The sequence below is a fragment of the Sapajus apella genome, unplaced genomic scaffold (assembly GCF_009761245.1).
Source record: "Sapajus apella isolate SASKATOON/1434 unplaced genomic scaffold, GSC_monkey_1.0 scaffold55, whole genome shotgun sequence".
NCBI lineage: Eukaryota > Metazoa > Chordata > Mammalia > Primates > Cebidae > Sapajus > Sapajus apella.
In genome coordinates, this window is record NW_022436995.1 from 9298399 (window position 1) to 9317982 (window position 19584).

The following is a 19584-nucleotide window of genomic DNA, read 5'->3' on the forward strand; positions in this document are numbered from 1 at the left end:
TCATAATCTTTCAACAGGTTTTTTTTTTTTTTTTTCAAAAATTTTAAGCCAGCATTATTATTAGCATTGTGATTGTTGATTTTTCTTGCAATTTCATAGTTTTCTTTTTAAGGTACCTTGGGGACAAACTGGATTGAGGGCATGTTCCTAAACATGGCTGAACACTCCCTTGGGGAGCTTAAATACTCACACGCATGCATGCACGCACATATATGCTCCTACTGAATTAGGACCCACATGGGGTGCCCTGGAATCTGCATTTGATAAGCTTCAGAGCACTGCTGCTGGTCAGCCAGGTGAGGAAGCCTCTATCACATGATATTCAGAGACTTTAGGGTAGTCACATCTTGGCCTGGAGGGACTAGCTCTAGGGATGGTGACATTCCCCAGTGGGCCCCTTATGTACCCTGACCTCAGGCCTCCTCCTGTGCCTGGGCTCTGCCATTCCCTCTGTCATTTTGTGTGAATAGAATCCACGTCTCCTTATCCCACCGGAGGACCGCCTTTCTGCCCCTACTGGATTGATGCTTCTTCCTGTTCCCTTCCCCAGCCCCATCTGGCTGGGCCCTGTTGTCTGGAGGGCGGCTGCCGGCAAGCCAGAGGTGCTAATTCCCGAATCCTCCATAAAACGGGCAGCAGCTGCTTGGGTGATGGTATCTAGCACAGAGGAAATAGTGAGGCTCAGAGCCAAGAAGTCTGGGTTTGTGGGAGGCAAGGTCTGAGCAGGAATTCCCCAGGTTTTCTTGGCAGGTGGGCAATGAGCAAGAGGTTTTTGTGTGTCCAGAGGCCCCGGACGGGCTGGACAGAGCTCCCTGCTACGCAGGAGCACTGGCTTGGTGGAACTATTACTAAGGAGATTTTGGTTCTCCCTGTTCCTTCATCTACAGGGCTACTGCATTGCACAACATCAGGGGGCGCCATTCACGTGGTAGTGTAAGTGAACGATACCCCCAGAACTGTGCAGTGCACTGCTTGCCTGCCACATGTGCTAGTCAGATAATCTCCTATTTACCCGGGGTTTCTGCAGTGAGCCTCCCTTGAGGCTGGGATTGTCTCTGAAACCTTAGCTCATTTGCTCCCCACCATCACACTTGGGAGAGGGAGGCCAGGATTTTGACTCCCACAGAGGCCCAGAGAGGTGCTGTGATACATTCCAGGTCATCCAGGGAGCTGGATTCCAGGTCATCCAGAGAGCTGGGGCAGGGCAGGGCTAGAGTCCAAACGCTGCTTTCTAGCCACAGGTAGCGGTGCTCAGGGCCCAAGCCTCACCGGACCTTCCAGTGCTCAGCTTGAGGTTGTGGATTTGAAGCCACTTACTTTGGAGAGCTGGGGCCACAGTCTTGGAGAACCTGAAGTTGGAGTTGACTCTTGAGCACATCCCTGTGGTGTAGTAGGAGCTCCCACACTCATGAGACCAGAGGGGGCTGCAGGCCTGGGGAGGACAATGCAGATCCCTAGTCAGTGAGGGGGCCTCAGGGAGGATTCAGGTCCAATGGCCTGAGGCCCAGTCCCATCTTCCATGGCCCAAGACAGACTTCCCTTATCTGAGAGGCGAGAGGGTGAGAGGGTGTTCTGTGAGTCTAACTGAACTCTCTCTTGCTGCAATGCAGACTAGGTCCTTTCATTTCAGGTCTAATAGAGAAAAACTAATCTTGGATTCTCTTTCATTGCTTTTTCAAGGCCCTGTTCTCCATCTCATCATTTAAGATTATGATGCTTTTATGCCTTACCTGCTCACCCCACTCACCCACCCACCACACGGGATCTGGGGAAGTCTTTTCATCCGTGGAAGCGGACCCTTCAAGGGTCACTAGAATAACTCCTCTGTGTGAGAGGTCGCCTGAAGGGCCTTACTGGGCAAAGTTCCAAGACTGGGTCCCAAAAACATGCCATGGCTCTTACTGGGGGAGGGGAAGAGAAGAATGTCTGTGAAATGCTCTACCAAAAACACTGATGTCAGCCCCCATTGAAGGACTGACGAGATCTTCTCAGAGTCACTTACATTAAATATGAAAGCTCAGCTCCATGCTTCCATTGTCATCCTGCTATCGGGACACCCAGGGCTAAATTTTGTGCGGTAATTTCCTTTGGTTTAGGGGAGTAATTATTCTACTTCCAATCCCTTTCTTCAATTACTTTCTTTTTAAACCCAGACCTTAAATGTTATGTTTAATCTGTGTCTTTTGTCGAAGCTGCCGAACATAATTTTTGGAAGTAGTGGGGGGATAAAGAATGGATAGATGGATGGATGGATGGGTAAGTAGATGGAAGATGGATGGATATATTGATGATGGACAGATGTGGATGGATGGACAGATAACTGAATGGATAATGGATGGATGATGGATAGTGGATAGATGATGGACCAATGAATGATGAATAAATGGGTGAATGAATGATAAATGGATGGATGATGGATAAGTGGATGGATGATGGATGACTGGGAGGATGAATGATAATGGATGGATGATAGATGGTTGATAGATGAATGAGTGAATGGATAGATCATGGATGAGTGGATGATGGATGAATGGGTGGATGAATGATCGATGGCTGATGGATGGAGGGATGGATGATGAATTGAGTGGATGAATGATAGATGGAGGTTGATGGATGGATGCAGGAAAGAATAAATGGAAAGATGAATGGTTGCATGGGAGATTGAGGGTGGGTAGATGTATAGACAGATGTGTAGATGAATGCATGGATGGTTGGACAGATGAATAGAGGAATGAATTATTGATAGGGGAATGGACTAATGAGTGAATCAGTGAACAGGTGACTATTTATAAACCAAGGATTAACCTACTCACAGAGGCCCCAGAGAGTATATCACACCATTCCTCTCAGACCTTCATACTACCTCGTGAAGAAGAAATGTGGTAAGGAGCCCGAGAGGGAAAAGGGAGTAGAGACAAAGCCCCGATGGATATGTGTGTAGACAGCGCCAGGGGTCCTGCTTTGCCCCTGGTTATGGCTATTGAAGGGCCGCGGGCTGAATATACATCAAGGCACCTCATGACTTTCCCTGGCAGGACCACTAGGTACTCAAGTCCCCTCGCATCCCAGTCATCTTCTTATCTTGTTGTCTGGTGATTCATGCCCCAGATGTCTCATCTGTCAGCAGAAATAGACAGACCAGAACAAAGAGTGACACAAGCACCCCCATCTAAAAGTGGGCAGTGCTTTGTACTGGGCTTTCTGGGGTAATTTTTTTTTCTGGAATCCTCTCTTGCAACTGTTTCTAGGAACCATCCGTCTCAGAAGGATCCTGTTTGAACCCCAAGCATCGCCCACACTCAAGGCAGCTCCCTCCAAGGTGGTGGCAAGGAGCAGGCGTGCCAGTCCATTGTGCCACCCACACTTGCTGTGGCCAGAGTCTGCACGTGCTTGCCTGAGCTCAGACAGGGACCTGTGAGCAGGGCCTGCTGCCGTCCGTCTCTCAACGTCCTATTAGACGTTAATCATTTGCTTGTCGCCTCTCTTCCCACCAGAGTGTAGGCTCCAGCAGCGAAGGGTCTCTGTCCACTGCTCAATCCCAATGCCCAGCACTGGGCTTAGCACATGCTATAGTAAGTGCTCAGAAACACTGTTGTCTAAATGAACGGATGCTTCTACCACCTCAACCCAGACACCCCCTTTTCTTTCTTCCTTGTGAAGGCCTGTTTCTTCTTTAAAAACAAAGCAGAAACCACCTCCAGCCTTCTTCTAATCCTGGATAGCTGGGGCGGCTTGTCACTCTGGAGCCCTTCCCTCGGGTGTGGTCGATCTGTGTTGACTCATTTACAGCATCCCTCCCCGTCTTCTTCGGGGGTGCGGTGCAACCTGCTCCTTTTTTCAAACCTAGAGGAGAGAGTTGACTGCCGCCCCAGATAACTGGCTCCCCAAGGGCAGGGACGGTCCCCCCTCAGACTGTTGGCTATCTGTGTTTCTTCTTCTTCGTTTTCTGGCTGTTCCTCCCTCCCTCAGGGTATGCACACAAAAGGACTCAATAGTTTCTTCTGCCTGGACTGTCCCTGCCAAAACACCCAGAATGGCGTAAGCAGGGAGCGGGTGGGGAGTTGCTTCCGGGAGCACGGGGGGCCAGGCAGCTTGGTGGATGGAGTCGGGGAGATTGGGTGTGTAGGATGCACAGGAGGGCGTGCAAGGAGACGCTCCGCCCCTCCCCCCGCCCCCACCTCTCCTGGCCCCAAGCAGTGGCAGGTGGCTCTTACCAGGAAGCTGTTGTCCTTGGGGTTGGTGGCGAGACTGAGGCCGAGGCGCATGTTGTCTTTCCGCTCGGACACGTTGGACAGGGTGACCCTTCCTGGGGTGGGGGGAGAAGCTCAGCTTGCAGCCCCCTCCTGCCCACCCTCTGCCCAGAGCCTGTGGCTGCTCTGGTCACCCGAGGTACCTCCCCGATTCTCCCTGACCCTGGGGACCTCCGGCTCTCAGGGTTTACAAAGGCCTTCCCCAGACGTATTCTCATGACTTCCTCACCACTGCCGGTGAGATGAGAAAACTGTCTCAGAGAGGCCAAACAACCTGCCCGAGGTCACACAGTAAGCACAGGGCCTTCCATCTCCGGGTCCACAGCTTTTCCTCCTCCAGTCCCCCGTGTGTCCCCAAACATGCCCTGGCGTCCCACCTGGGCTGGCTTCTTCTGTGCAGTGCCCCCGCCACGCTCTCCTCCAAGTTGACCCCCATCCACACTCAACCAGTCCCGTGTCCCTCTCTTTCCATACTGGCTTCTCTGCTCATCTGAACCACCCACATGTGATGCTGAAAGGGTCCCCTCTCATGGGTCTCACGGGTAACAGACAGCCAGCTCAACAAGAGCCTTCCAGAGCTACCAGGCCTCACCCAGGAACGCCATTCAGAAGGTGGCTGCCAAGAGGGGTGCTTAGGAGCTGGGTTACCAGTCCGCTGGGAGCAGGGAGAGGGCTGGCTCTGCAGCAGCTTAGAGCCATACAAAAAAGACATTGCCTAAAGTTCTACCAGATCATCCTGGGGGCCACTGAAGGAAAGGAAGTGAGCCTGAATTCCCTAGAAAAGTGTGTGTGTGTGTGTGTGTGTGTGTGTGTGTGTGTGTACATGTGTACAGGAAGAGGGAGGGGGAGGCTGGGGAGCTCGTGTGTGTCAACCCTAACCTGCAGTGTGGGCAGCTCTGGGCGGCTCCCTGCTTGGAGGAGGAGAAATTTCTTTTCTTTGCTCTGTTTTTTTTTTCCCTCCTCTCTCCTCCCCTCCCTTTCATCTTCCTTTCCCTCCCCTCCCCGCCCTTCTTCCCTTCCCCTCTCCGCTGGCTTTGTCGCAGTGGTTTGGGTGTTTGAGGCAGGGTCTCGCTGTGTCACCCAGACTAGAGCAGAGTGGCACCATCTCAGCTCACTGCAATCTCCGCCTCCCAGGCTCAAGCAATGTCTAAGGAGGCCTCAAGCAAGAATGGCTGGCACTGCGCTCTGTCGGTGACTGGAAGTGTGAAGAGCGGGCTGGCTCCCAGGGCACACAGGTCAGCAAGGCCTGCGGCTGCAGGAGGCTGGGGTACGCTGCTGGTGGAGCCCAGCTTGTCAGCACGGGGCTGTTCTGCAGACTGGAGTTGGGGGCGGGGCGGGCGCTGTGTGTGTTGTTTTTCCTTTTAGGTTTTCCTCACTTTGTAGCAAGGCTCCTTTTGAAATCCGCCCTTCTTGGCTGTGCTAAGAATGAGTGGGCTTGATTTCTCTTTTGTCTGACCAAACAGGCCGGAGAGAAAATCACAGTAAGGGCCTGGTGTTTCTGAGATGTCTTAGCACCTACAAAGCACCGTGCACACCTGCCCTTGCAGGACCCCTCGGCCCAGGGGTCATCATTCCGTTTTACAGATGGGAACATCGAGGTGTAGAGAGGGTCAGTGGCTGCCACAAGGTGACTTGCTGGGAAATTAAAGAGCAAGAATTTTAGCCCAGACCATGTGACATTTCATCCTGAGTCCTGTGTCTTTTCCCATCTGATGGCATGGCGGTGGTAGTGGGAACGAGAGGCAGCTCCAAGCTCCACTGGGCTGGGTAACCCTCGCCCTCTGCTGGCTAGAATTCTGCCCTCCATTTATTTAAGGGGTCCAGCCCTCAACACCCTGCCCCTGTCTTTCCTTCCCTCCCCTGGGGACTGACGTTTGTAGTGGAACTGGCTGAGGCGCAGGGGCGTGGGAGGAAAGAGCGCTGTGTTGGAGTTAAACAGACTCAGGTTCAAGTCCTGCTTTGCCCCACCCCTCTGTGAGTGGGAGAGACTCACGCCTTCCTCAGCAGGTCTGGGTGAGTGTCCTGGGCCCGAGCCCCTCCCCCCAGGGCCTGGCTTTGAGAATCACATCACCCCCCACTCCACCCCAGCCCCAGTCCCTCATTTTAAAACCCTGACTTTGTCCAGGTGTTGGAAGGAAGGTGCCAGCAGTAGACTCTTTCCCACCGAGGTGTGAATGACTGACACCCACTTAGCCTTCCCTGGAGAGAGAGGGAAGAACATTCCTGGCACCTCACTGCCCGGTGCCTGGAACAGCCATAGGAAAACCCAGGACTCAGATTTCCCAGCCTTGCATTTTCCACTGTGGGGCGAAACTGACAGATGTTCTTTCTGCCGTGCGTTTTCTTCTCCGTGGCCGAGAGAGAACCACACCTCAAATGAAGAGTAAGTTTCCTCTGTCCCAGCTCCCTTTGCTACGCCCTGCCTCCTGGGCTTGTGCCCCAGCTCAGAAATGCTTTCCAGGGTCTGATGGCTTTATGTCTCCTCCTCCCTCTGGAGAGAAATGGGGTCCACATTGCGACAGAGAAAGCAAAATGACTGGTTCACGAGTCCACGTCCCTGCCTGGACCAGGAGCTTCTCTCCCAGTGGCTGGGGCCCTGCGCGGAGTGCCCACGCTTCCACCGCCCGCCAGCCTCACTGCCTCTGCCCCAACCACGTGGTCCTTCTTTACCTTCCCCAGCAGGGCAGGCTTGTTCCTACCTCAGGCCTTTGCGCTTGCTCCTCCTTTGTCTGGAGTGCTCCACCCCCACCTGTAACCTCAAAAACCACCTTCTCAGAGAGGCCTCCGCTGACTACCTTGCTAAGGCAGAAATCCCTCTCCACCACCACCGCCCGCTAGACACTCGTGTTACAGCTCCCGGCTTATGGCACAGCAGTGATCCCTGCCTAAAAGTATCCTGCTTCCTAATTCGTCTACCCCACGACTCTCTCCTTCCTTGGCCTCTTGTTCCCTGCCGTATCCCCAATAAGTAGTACGGTGTTTGGTACACGCTAGGTGCTCATTAAAGGTTCGAGGACAGGTACCCCATCCTGGAATGGATCCTAAGAATTGTTGAGTCCAGCCTCCTTGCTTTACACATGAGTAAACGCGCTCAGAGAGAGGATGTGAGCTCCCCATGGACACACAGCAAGGAAACTGTACAGCTGGAAGGGGACCCCCAGCTTGGCCAGTTTCAGGAGCCTGTGTTCTCAGGGTGCTGATGACCTGGACCCATACGCCACCAAGCAGGCACTCTCTTCCCTTAGACGATTTCCTCACTGAAGCTCGGGCCCCAGCTGTGCTAGGTTTTGAACTTCCCACCCATGGTGCTGATGCAGATGTGGACAGCGGGAGCCTCCGGGACCATGTGACAGACAGCTGGCTGCCCTGGGGGTTCTTTGGGCTTTCTCTTGGATGCTGACCTTTTTATCCATCAGCTTATCTCTTGAACTTCTGCCATTCCTGCCCAGTGAGACCCTGCTGCCCTTCTCATCCCCAAGCTCCCAGGGAGCCCCAGCCCACTGCTCTGGGGTGGAGGTCCCCCTCCTCAAAGGAGGGAGGCCCAGGGTCTGGGCCCTAGGGAAGGCCAGTCTTCCAGGGCAAGGCCTAGAATTGCAGCTTGTCAGCCAAAATGGAACTTTTTCTCCCTTCTGAGAGCAGAGCAATGGCCAAGGTATCTGACCTTTAGGACCTTTAGTGGGAGCACTTTAGTGGCCTGGTGTGTGTGCTTGGTGGATACACGTTTGCACACACATAAGCAGATACACACGTGCATGCAAACACACATGAGGGGATTTTGGGAGGGCTTTGGAGGCTGGGGGCTGTTCACAGCTTCTCCCTGTTCCGGAATATGCTCGAAAGCTTGTGGGCAAGAAAAAGCTTGCATTTCTGAAGGGCAGTGTCACTGGTGGTTAAAGGGAGGTCGTAGCCTGCGTGGACTGGACTCTGGGCCCTGCTCCTTGTGAGTTGAGTGACCCCCGGCAGGTCCCTTCAGCTCTGTACACTGTCATTTCCCATCTGTTAAATGGTTAAATCCCACATGGGTGCTGTGAGAATTGAGTCCAAATGTGCCTCACACATGGTGAACATGATCTAAGGTATCTGGATGTTAGCTATTGTTATTACTTCAAAATCAGGAAAAAGACAGGAAGTCCTTTTTTTCTCCTGGGAGAGAAAACTTTTAGTTGGGGGCAGTGGATGAGTCAGAATGGCCTGGGACAGCTGGGGCCTGGGTTTGATTCCTGGGGGACCTCAGGCAAGCTGTGGGACTGTGGGAAAGTTGCCTCCTCTCCCTGGCCTCTGCTTCCTCACGTGTAAAGTGGGGACAGTGATATCAGCTGGGTCACCTCTTGGGGTAGCAGGAGGAGCTGTGGGAATGTGGACATGGGCATGCATCGGTCACCTCTTGGGGTAGCAGGGAGGAGCCATGGGAATGTGGACATGGGCATGCATTGGAGCCTGCCTCATGTTAGACACCTCCCTGTGAAGAGACCAGCAGCCCACGTTACCCAGGTTGAGTCTGGTGCAGTTCCCGTGGATGACCGGACACTTGTACACATCCCCCGTCTTCTGGTGGCCGTTGGTTTCCAGCGGGGCACCCACGACCAGCCTGGGAAGGAAGAGAAGACGAGCAAAGACATTGGGGGAGGTACTCCTTCCTGGCAGAGGATGGAGCCTGGTAGGCAGTGTGGAGGTGAAGTTGGGTGGGAAGGGTGGTAGGGAACCCTGGAGGGCATCCTGGAGGAGTGACCACATGCAGACCCTCAGGTGGGAGCACTGTCTCCCTGGGGGAGGGTTGCTGGGCTTTCAGCATAAAGTCATGGGACCTGTGGCTCCTTCCAGGCCCTTGCCTGGGTATAGAGGTGAAGACCACATGGGCCCTGTAACAAACGGGATGGAGGCAAATCCCTGGTAGAGGAGGGGGTGATGTTTGGGCTGGGTGTTAAGGGGTGAATATGAGTTTGTCAAATGGTGAGAGGGTGCTAATGGAAGTCGTTCTGACAGAGGAATGATGCTTTTGGAGCCACACAGAGTCTTGGCCACCTATCATTACCTGAAAGGGGCCTCATTCTTCATCTTACAGGGAGGCCTTTAAGCTGGTGCCCCAGAGTGGGTCAGGGTGGACAGGCGAGCCTGTGGGCTGAGGGCCCCGTGCAGCTGGGACTCCGGCCTTGAGCCTATGCTTTTGCAACCTTATTTGGAGAAGGTGTCTTTGCAGATATAACTAAGTTAAGATTCGTGAGTTGAGATCATCCTGGATTATCCGGGCGGACCCTACATTCAATGACAAGTGTCCTGAAGAGGAGACACAGAGGAGAGACATGGGGAGAAGAGAGACATGAGAAGACAGAGGCAGAGTGAGGAGTGGTGCTGTCCCAAGCCAAGGAGTGCCTGCGGCCACCAGCGGCTGGAAGAACCAAGGAAAGGTCCTCCGCTGGAGCCTTTAGAGGGAGTGTGGACCCGCTGCCTCTTTGATTCGGGCTTGCGTCCTTTAGGACCCTGAGGGAATGTGTTTCTGTTATTTTAAGTCACCCAGGTTGTCATCTTCGGTTATAATGGCCCTAAGGAACTAACGCACCTTCCTTACTTGCTTAGATATATCTAGGGAAAAGTGAGCAGCTACTCCTTCCTGGTCTGGCCAAGCCCCAGTGGCCGTGCCCTGGAGAAAAAGCCTTTGACCCTGGGGTGTGGCTGAGGACTCACCCCCCTTGAGGCTGGGGAGAGTTCTACCTCAGACTGGAGGGTCCCCAGGCCCTGTCCTTAGTGCTCCCCAGGCCCCCTATGCCTCATCTCCCACCCGCCAGAGAGTAGCCCTGTCACGGGGGCCCGGAGTGCCCAGGATTCTGACCCGCCCACCGGCTCTGTGGCAGGTGACTCTGGCACATCTGGAGCCCTGTAGGCCTTGGGTGCCAGCTTGGCTCTCTGCCCAGGCCATATGCTAACAGTGACTGAGAACGGTAACCCTTCCCAGGGACAGCGGTGCTGTGTGGGAGGGGACACCACAGCCCACAAGAGCCCTGGAAGGCTTCCAATCCCTAGGGATAGAAAACAGATGATGGTGGGACCTCGGGTAGGGACAGGTGGGACTTTCTGGAGCCCTTTAGACCCTGCTTTTCCAGCAGCTTCCCACTGCCTGGTGACGTGGCCTGAAGAAGCTGCCGCCACACGCCGGTTGACTTAAATGGTTGGGAGGAGGTGGCCGGGAGCCTTCGGCTGCACGGGAGTTAAGTGGCTTCTTGTGGTCCTTTGCTCTCCCTGCCCCAGTCCACCTTGGTGCTGTCAGGAAGGAAAGCCAGGTCTGAAGTGGGAGTTAACAGAACTCTGTTTGAAATTAAGCATCTATGAAATAAGAGCTGAGGTTTCTCCCCTGGGGAGCCAGATAATGACAGAGTCTATATATATCCCCTTATTAAGCGTGCCTATTTTTGACTGGCAGGAATTAATTGGACCCATAAAATCTGTTTGTCTAGACGAGGTGATTTCTGGCTATTTAATTCTGCAAGTGATTGTGTAGTCAAGGCTGCGCCATTCTTGAGAGGGAGAGAGAAAGAAAGAAAAAGGTCAGTAAGAGAACCCTGCCTGGGCTTTAAGCTTACTGCTCTGTGGCTGCTCCAGTTTCAAGGTTAACCTGACATGTGGCCAAGTCTTCCTGAGGGACATGTTCCTCCTGGGCACTGCTGCTGGATGGAGGAGCACCTCTCAGGGTGCCCCTGGGAGAATCAGGCGCAGCACGTTCTAGATTAGAAAATCCACAGGTAGCTGGGTGCAGTGGCTCATGCCTGTAATCTCAGTACTTTGGGAGGCCCAGGTAGGAGGATTGCTTGAGTTCAGGAGATAGAGGCCAGTCTGGGCAATATAGTGAGACCCTTGTCTCTACTAAAAATAAAAAACATTTAGCCAGGTGTAGTAGTACATGCCTGTAGTCCCAGCTACTCGGCAGGCTGAGGCAGGAGGATCACTGGAGCCCGAGGTGGATGCTACAGGGAGCTGTGATCACACCTCTGCACGCCAGCCTGGGCAACACAGTGAGATCCTGTTTAAAAAAAAGAGAGAAAAAAGAAAAGCTATGGCCATCTTCTAGAACAGCTAACCTTAGGTGTCTTCTAGAAAACACCCCCAAAATCTGACAAGGGCAGGTTCCTCACAACTCCACCCTTTTCTAGAGTGGGATTCTGAAGCCCCACTGGCTTACTTGGATGGGTCCCCAAGAGAGGGTGAGATTCTTGTGCTGAGAATTCAGGGGCTGGTCCTCATTCTGATCTGTCACCAGCTTTCAGTGTGACCTTGATTTCCTCCACTGTGAAATGGAGTGAATAATTCCTGCACTGCCGACCTCCCAGGGTCACTAAGGAAAGGCACTGAGAGGCTGGGTGCAGTGGCTCATGTCTGTAATCCCAATACTTTGGGAGGCTGAGGGGGGTTGGATCACCTGAAGTCAGGAGTTTGAGACCAGCCTGGCCAACATGGTGAATACCCATCTTTACTAAAAGAATGCAAAAAATTAGCCTGGCGTGGTGGTGGGCATCTGTAATCCCAGCTACTTGGGAGACTGAGGCAGGAGAATCACTTGAACCTGGGAGGTGGAGGCTGCAGTAAGCCAAGATCATGCCATTGCACTCCAGCCCGGGCAAGACAGCAAGACTATCTCAAGAAAAAACAAAAACAAAAAAACCTAGAGGGATCCAAGACGGCTGAGTAGGAGCAGCTCAGGATTGCAGCTCCCAGCGAGAGCGCAGAAGGTGAGTGGTTGTCACATTTCCTGACGGATTTTTACTGCCCACAGACCAGGAGATTCCCAGGCGGAGGAGCCACAGGTCTCCAGTGTGGCTGTTTCGGCCAGCGTGGTGGATCTCCGCACAAAAACTCACATGGGTCCAGGCACCGGTTCAGCTGGCGACTGGAGCGCCTGGGAGACAGAGTCGCCTGTTCAACTGATGAAAAAGGGACTGAAGCAGGGAGGCAGGCCAGGAGATTCCTGGGTGAAAAAGCATCGCGAGTCTCCAGTGTGGCTGTTGCAGCTGGCACAGCAGGTCTCTGCACAAAAACTCACAAATCCGGGTGCCTTTTCAACAGGCGACTGGAACACCTGGGAGACAGAGTCGCCCGTTCAAGTGATAAAAAGGGGATGGAAACAGGGAGACAGGCCAGGAGATTCCTGGGCGAAAAAGCGCCGTGAGTCTCCAGCACGGCTGTTTCAGCCAGTGCGGCGTGTCTCTGCACCAGAACTCACACAAATCCGGGCGCCCTTTCAACTGGCGACTGGAACACCTGGGAGACAGAGTCATCCATTCAACTGAGAAAAAAGGGGTCTGAGGCAGGGAGCCAGGTGATCAGGCTCGGCTGGTCCCACCCTCACAAAGACCAGCAATCTGAAATGCTCTGGATTGAGAGTTTCACAGCAAGCACAGCTGAACCCAGGACGGTCCAGCTCTGTGGGGGAGGGGCATCAGCCATTGCCGAGGTACTCCACCACTATGGAGGTAGTCTGCTATTGCTAAGGTGGTCTGCCTTTGCCGAGGCAGTCTGCCATACTGAGGCAGCCCGCCATTGCTGAGGCAGTCTGCATTACAGAGAGTCTGCTATTACAGAGGTGGGCCACCACTGCCAAGGCAGTTCTAACTATACCCCTATAAACAGGACTGCAGGGAAGTTCACATGGCAGCTGGGCAGAGCCCACAGCAGCTCAACAACACCTCTGCTGGCAGACTGTGACTAGGCTGCCTCTTCACTGTGCAGGACATCCCTGAAAAAAGGCAGTGGCATGACAGAAACTTATAAATAAAGCCCTACCTTCCTGCGACAGAGCACCTGGGAAAAAAACAGTGGTTATGAGTTCTGCTGCAGCAGACTTAAACGTACCTGCCCAGCAGCTCTGAACAGAACAATGGAGCTCACAGCTCAGCACTTGAGCTCCTATGAAGGACAGACTGTCTCCTCAAGCAGCTCCCAGACCCCGGTATATCCAAAGAGTCACCTCATAAAGGAGAGCTCAGACTGACATCTGACGGGTATCCTTCTGGGACAAAGATAGCAGAAGAAGAAACTGGCAGCAACCCTTACCGTTCTGCAGCCGCTGCAGGTGAGCCCCAGGCAAGCAGGGTCTGGAGTGGACCTCCAGCAGTCCTACAGCAGAGGTGCCTGACTGTTAGAAGGAAAACTAAGAAACAGAAAGAAATAACTTCATCTTCATCTTCAACAAACAGGCTGTCCACTCAGAGACCCCATCTGGAAGTCACCAACTACAAAGACCACAGGTAAATAAATCCACAAAGACGGGAAGAAACCAGCACAAAAAGGATGAAAACACCCAAAACCAGAACGCCTCTCCTCCTCCAAGGGATCACAACTCCTCACCAGCAAGGGAATAAGGCCGGATGGAGAATGAACCTGATGAATCGACAGAAACAGGCTTCAGAAGGTGGTTAATAAGAAATTTCTCTGAGCTGAAAAGAACACATTCTAACCTAATGCAAAGAAACTAAGAACATTGAAGAAAGGTTTGACGAAATGCTAACGAGAATAAACAGCTTAGAGGGGAATATAAATGAACTAATGGAGCTGAAAAACACAACAAGAGAACTTCGAAAGCATACACAAGTTTCAATAGCCGAATTGACCAAGCAGAAGAAAGGATATCAGAGGTTGAAGATCGATTCAATGAAATAAAACGAGAAGGCAAGATTAGAGAATAAAGAGTAAAAAGAAATGAACAAAGCCTCCAAGAAATATGGGATTATGTGAAAAGACCTAATCTACATTTGATTGGTATACCTGAATGTGACGAACAGAATGAATCCAAGCTGGAAAACATTCTTCAGGATATTATCAAGGAAAACTTCCCCAACCTAGCAAGGCAGGCCAATATTCAAGTCCAGGAAATACAGAGACCACCACAAAGATATTCCTCAAGAAGAGCAATCTCAAGGCACATAATCATCAGATTCAACAGGTTGAAATGAAGGAGAAAATGCTAAGGGCAGCCACAGAGAAAGGTTAGGTTACCCACAAAGGAAAGCCTGTCAGACTCACAGCGGATCTCTCAGCAGAATCCTTACAAGCTAGAAAAGAGTGGGGACCAATATTCAACATCCTTAAAGAAAAGAACTTTCAACCTAGAATTTCATACCCAGCCAAACTAAGTTTCATAAGCAAAGGAGAAATAAAATCCTTTACAAACAAGAAATTACTCAGAGATTTCATTACCACCAAGCCTGCTTTACAAGAGCTCCTGAAAGAAGCACTAAACATAGAAAGGAACAACCAATACCAGCCATTCCAAACATACCAAATGGTAAAGAGCATTGACACAACGAAGAAACTGCACCAACTAAGGGGCAAACAACCAGCTAGCATCAAAATGGCAGGATCAAATTCACACATAACAATATTAATCCTAAATGTAAATGGGCTAAATGCCCCAATCAGAAGACACAGACTGGCAAATTGGATAAAAAGTCAAAATCCATCAGTGCGCTGTATCCAGGAAACCCATCTCACATGCAAGGATACACATAGGCTCAAAATAAAGGGATGGAGGAAGATTTACCAAGCAAATGGAGAGTTAAAAAAAAGCAGGAGTTGCAATCCTAGTCTCTGATAAAATGGACTTTAAACCAATAAAGATCAAAAGAGACAAAGAAGGGCATTACATAATGGTAAAAGGATCAATGCAACAAGAAGAGCTAATGATCCTAGGTATATACGCACCCAATACAGGAGCACCCAGATACATAAAGCAAGTTCTTAACGACTTACAAGGAGACTTAGACTCCCACACAATAATAGTGGGAGACTTTAACACTCTACTGTCAATATTAGACAAATCAACGAGGCAGAAAATTAACAAGGATATCCAGGACTTGAACTCAGACCTGGACCAAGCAAACCTAATAGACATTTACAGAACTCTCCACCCCAAATCCACAGGATATACATTCTTCTCAGCACCACATCACACCTACTCTAAAATGGACCACATATTTGGAAGTAAATCACTCTTCAGCAAATGCAAAAGAATGGAAATCATAACAAACAGTCTCTCAGACCACAGTGCAATCAAGTGAGAACTCAGAATTCAGAAACAAACTCACAACCGCACAGCTTCATGGAAACTGAACAACTGGCTCTTGAGTGTTGACTGGATAAACAATGAAATGAAGACAGAAATAAAGATGTTCTTCGAAACCAACAAGAATGAAGACACAACATACCAGAATCTCTGGGACACATTTAAAGCAGTGTTTAGAAGAAAATATACAGCAATAAATGCCCACATGAGAAGCAAGGAAAGACCTAAAATCGACACCCTATCATCAAAATTGAAAGAGCTAGAGGAGCAAGATAAAAAAAACTCAAAAGCTAGCAGAAGACAAGAAATGACTAAGATCAGAGCAGAACTGAAGGAGATAGAGACACAAAAACCCTTCAAAAAATCAATAAATCCAGGAGCTGGTTTTTTTGAAAAGATCAACAAAATAGACCACTAGCCAGATTAATAAAAAAGAAGAGAGAATAATCAAATAGATGCAATAAAAAACAATAAAGGGGATATCACCACAGATTCTACAGACATACCAATCACCATCAGAGATTACTACAAACAACTCTATGCAAATAAACCAGTAAACCTGGAAGAAATGGATAAATTCCTGGACACTTGCACCTTCCCAAGCCTAAACCAGGAAGAAGTTGAAACCTTGAATAGACCAATAACAAGGGCTGAAGTAGAGGCAGAAATTAATAGTCTACCAATAAAAAAAAAAAAAACCCAGCTCCAGATGGGTTCACAGCCGAATTCTACCAGACATACAAAGAGGAGCTGGTACCACTCCTTCTGAAACTATACCAAACAATCCAAAAAGAGGAACTCCTTCCCAAATCATTTTTATGAGACCAACATTATCCTGATACCAAAACCAGGCAGAGACTCAACAAGAAAAGAAAACTTCAGGACAATATCCATGATGAACATAGATGCAAAAATCTTCAATAAAATACTGGCAAACCAGTTGCAACAGCACATCAAAAAGCTTATCCATCATGATCAAGTAGGCTTCATCCTGGGGATGCAAGGCTAGTTCAACATAAAAACCACATGGTTATCTCAATAGATGCACTGAAGGCCTTCAACAAAATTCAAAAGCCCTTTATGCTAAAAACTCTCAATAAACTAGGTATTGATGGAACATGTCTCAAAATAATAAAAGCTATTTACGACAAACCCACAGCCAGTACCATACTGAATGGGCAAAAACTGGAAGCATTCCCTTTGAAATCTGGCACGAGACAAGGATGCCCTCTGTCACCACTCCTATTCAATATAGTATTGGGAGGCAGATCCAAGATGGCTGAATGGATACAACTCCAGTGCACAACACCCAGCAAGAGAGACGCAGAAATCCAGAGATCTCCTAGCTCCAACCGAGGTACCAGGTGCATTTCAATGGGTCTGGTCCAACGGTGAGCAAAGCCCACTCAGGACAGACCGAGGCAGGGAGGGGTGCTTCTTCACCCAGAAAGTGCATCTGACCGTGTCAGAGGTTCCGGTCCAGACACAGTGCTTCCCCCAAAGCCTCAGGAATACACAGAACAGGGGATCTTTGCCAGCCAAGCGCCAGGAATTACAAGCGTGGAGTTGAATAATAATCCAGGACAGTGTCCTGGACGGGTGCACAGACCTGAACAGACACATAAGCCCAAAAGGCAGCTGGGAGAACCTGAGGACTGAGCTATTGCCCCCTCCCCCCACCCAGAGAGAGAGGGAGCTGTAAGCCGGAGCGGCTGGGGGGGTCCCCTACCCCATGACTGGAGAGAGAGGAAACTGAAAATGGGAGACGGCTGGGTGCTGCTGGGCAGGTCCCTACCCTCCCCCACAAACCCCAGAGGGCTGAAGCTCTGACTCTAGCGGGTTGTGCAGCCAGTGCCACAGTCTGAGCTGAACCCTGAATGATCCAGCCCAGTGGAGGAAGGGCAGAACCCACCATTAGAGGGGTGGGATGGGGCTACATTTTTCAACAAAGAACACAGGAAGCCTACATAGAAATGGGATGATGTTCCTGACAACCTGGCAGGGCCTATAGGTTGGCGGAAGAGGCAGGCCTAATCTCCCAGTATAAACAAAAAGACACAGGAAGCTTCCCTAGTAACCTGAAGGAGTCCCCAGAAACCCAGTGGCGCCTCCACAGGCAGACAAGCGACCTCATGAAGCAGCTCCCTGACAACACAGCCAGGTAAACCCACAAAGATGGGAAAAAACCAGCACAAAAAAGATGAAACCATCAAAGACCAGAACACCTCTTCTCCTTCAAGGGATCACAACAACACAGGATCACAGCATGACTGAGAAGGAGTGCGACAAATTGACAGAAACAGGCTTCAGAAGGTGGAAAATAACAAACTTTTCTGAGCTAAAGGAACACGTTCTAACTCACTGCAAAGAAACCAAAAACCTTGAAAAAAGGTTAGACGAAATGCTAACTAGAATAACCAGCTTAGAGAAGAAAATAAATGACTTGATGGAGGTGAAAAACACAGCATGAGAACTACGTGAAGCAAACGCAAGTTTTAATAGCCAAATCGATCAAGCAGAAGAAAGGATATCAGAGATTGAAGACCAACTCAATGAAACAAAAAGAGAAGGCAAGACAAGAGAAAAAAGAGTGAAAAGAAATGAACAAAGCCTCCAAGAAATACGGGATTATGTGAAAAGACCTAACCTACGCTTGATGGGTGTACCTGAATATGATGGGGAGAGTGAATCCAAGCTGGAAAACATGCTCCAGGATATTATCCAGGAGAACTTCCCAGGCCTAGCAAAGCAGTCCAAATTTCAAATTCAAGAAATACAGAGAACTCCACAAAGATATTCCTCAAGAAGAGCAACCCCAAGGCACATAATTGTCAGATTCACCAGGGTTGAAGTGAAGGAAAATGTGCCAAGGACAGCCAGAAAGAAAGGTCAGGTCACCCAGAGAGGGAAGCCAGTCAGACTCACAGCAGATCTCTCAGCAGAAACCCTACAAGCCAGAAGAGAGTGGGGGCTGATAGTCAACATCCTTAAAGAAAAGAACTTTCAACCCAGGATCTCATATCCAGCCAAACTAAGCTTCATAAGTGAAGGAGAAATAAAATCCTTTATGGACAAGCAATTACTGAGAGATTCTGTCACCACCAGACCTGCCCTACAAGAACTCCTGAAAGAAACATTAAGCATGGAAAGGAACAAGTACCAGTCACTGCAAAAGCAAACCAGTAAAGATCAAAAAGCAATGAAGAAAATGAGTCAACTAATGGGAAAGAAAACCAGCCAGTAACAAAATGGCAGGATCAAATTCACACATAACAATATTAATATTGAACGTAAATGGCCTAAACGCCCCAATCAAAAGACACAGGCTGGAGAACTGGATAAAAACTCAAAACCCATCGGTGTGCTGTATATAGGAAATCCATCGCACATACAAAGACACACATAGACTCAAAATAAAGGGATGGAAGAAGATTTACCAAGCAAACGGAGAACAAAAAAAAGCAGGAGTTGCAATCCTAGATTCTGATAAAATGGACTTCAAACCAACAAAGGTCAAAAGAGACAAAGAAGGACACTACATAATGGTAAAAGGATCAACCCAACAAGAAAAGCTAACTATCCTAAATATATATGCACCCAACACAGGAGCACCCAGATACATAAAGCAAGTTCTTAACCACCTAAAATGAGATTTAGACTCCCACACAATAATAGTGGGAAACTTCAGCACTCCACTGTCAATATTAGACAGATCAATGAGACAGAAAATTAACAAGGATATCCAGGACTTGAATGCAGAGCTGGACCAAGCGAATCTAACAGTCATATACAGAACACTCCACCCCAAATCCACAGGATATACATTTTTCTCAGCACCACATTGCACTTACTTAGTCTAAAATTGACCACATCATTGGAAGCAAATCACTCCTCAGCAGATGCAAAAGAATGGAAATCATAAGAAATGGTGTATCAGACCACAGTGCAATCAGACTAGAACTCAGGACTAAGAAACACACTCAAACCCGCACGACCACTTGGAAACTGAACAACTTGCTTCTGAGTGTTGACTGGATCAACAATGAAATGAAAGCAGAAATAAAGACGTTCTTCAAAACCAATCAGAATGAAGACAAAACTTAACAGAATCACTGGGACACCTTTAAAGCAGTGTCGAGAGGGAAATTTATAGCAATAAATGCCCACATGAGAAGCAAAGAAAGTTCTAAAAAAAAATCAATAAATCCAGGAGTCGGTTTTTTGAAAAGATCAACAAAATACAGATCGCTAGCCAGATTAATAAAAAAGAAAAGGGAGAAGAATCAA

General features: G+C 49.7%; 1 protein-coding gene across 1 annotated transcript in view; it reads right to left on the bottom strand.

Annotated features, from left to right (window-relative positions):
* Positions 1-19584, bottom strand: part of ITGA11 (integrin subunit alpha 11) — a 141292-nt gene that overhangs the window by 61881 nt on the left and 59827 nt on the right. Inside the window, exons 3-5 of the mRNA XM_032244623.1 lie at positions 8738-8838; positions 4215-4306; positions 1318-1432 (exon numbers count right to left, since the gene is read on the bottom strand). Coding sequence (XP_032100514.1) covers positions 1318-1432; positions 4215-4306; positions 8738-8838 — 308 coding nt within the window. The remainder of the gene's footprint in view (positions 1-1317; positions 1433-4214; positions 4307-8737; positions 8839-19584) is intronic.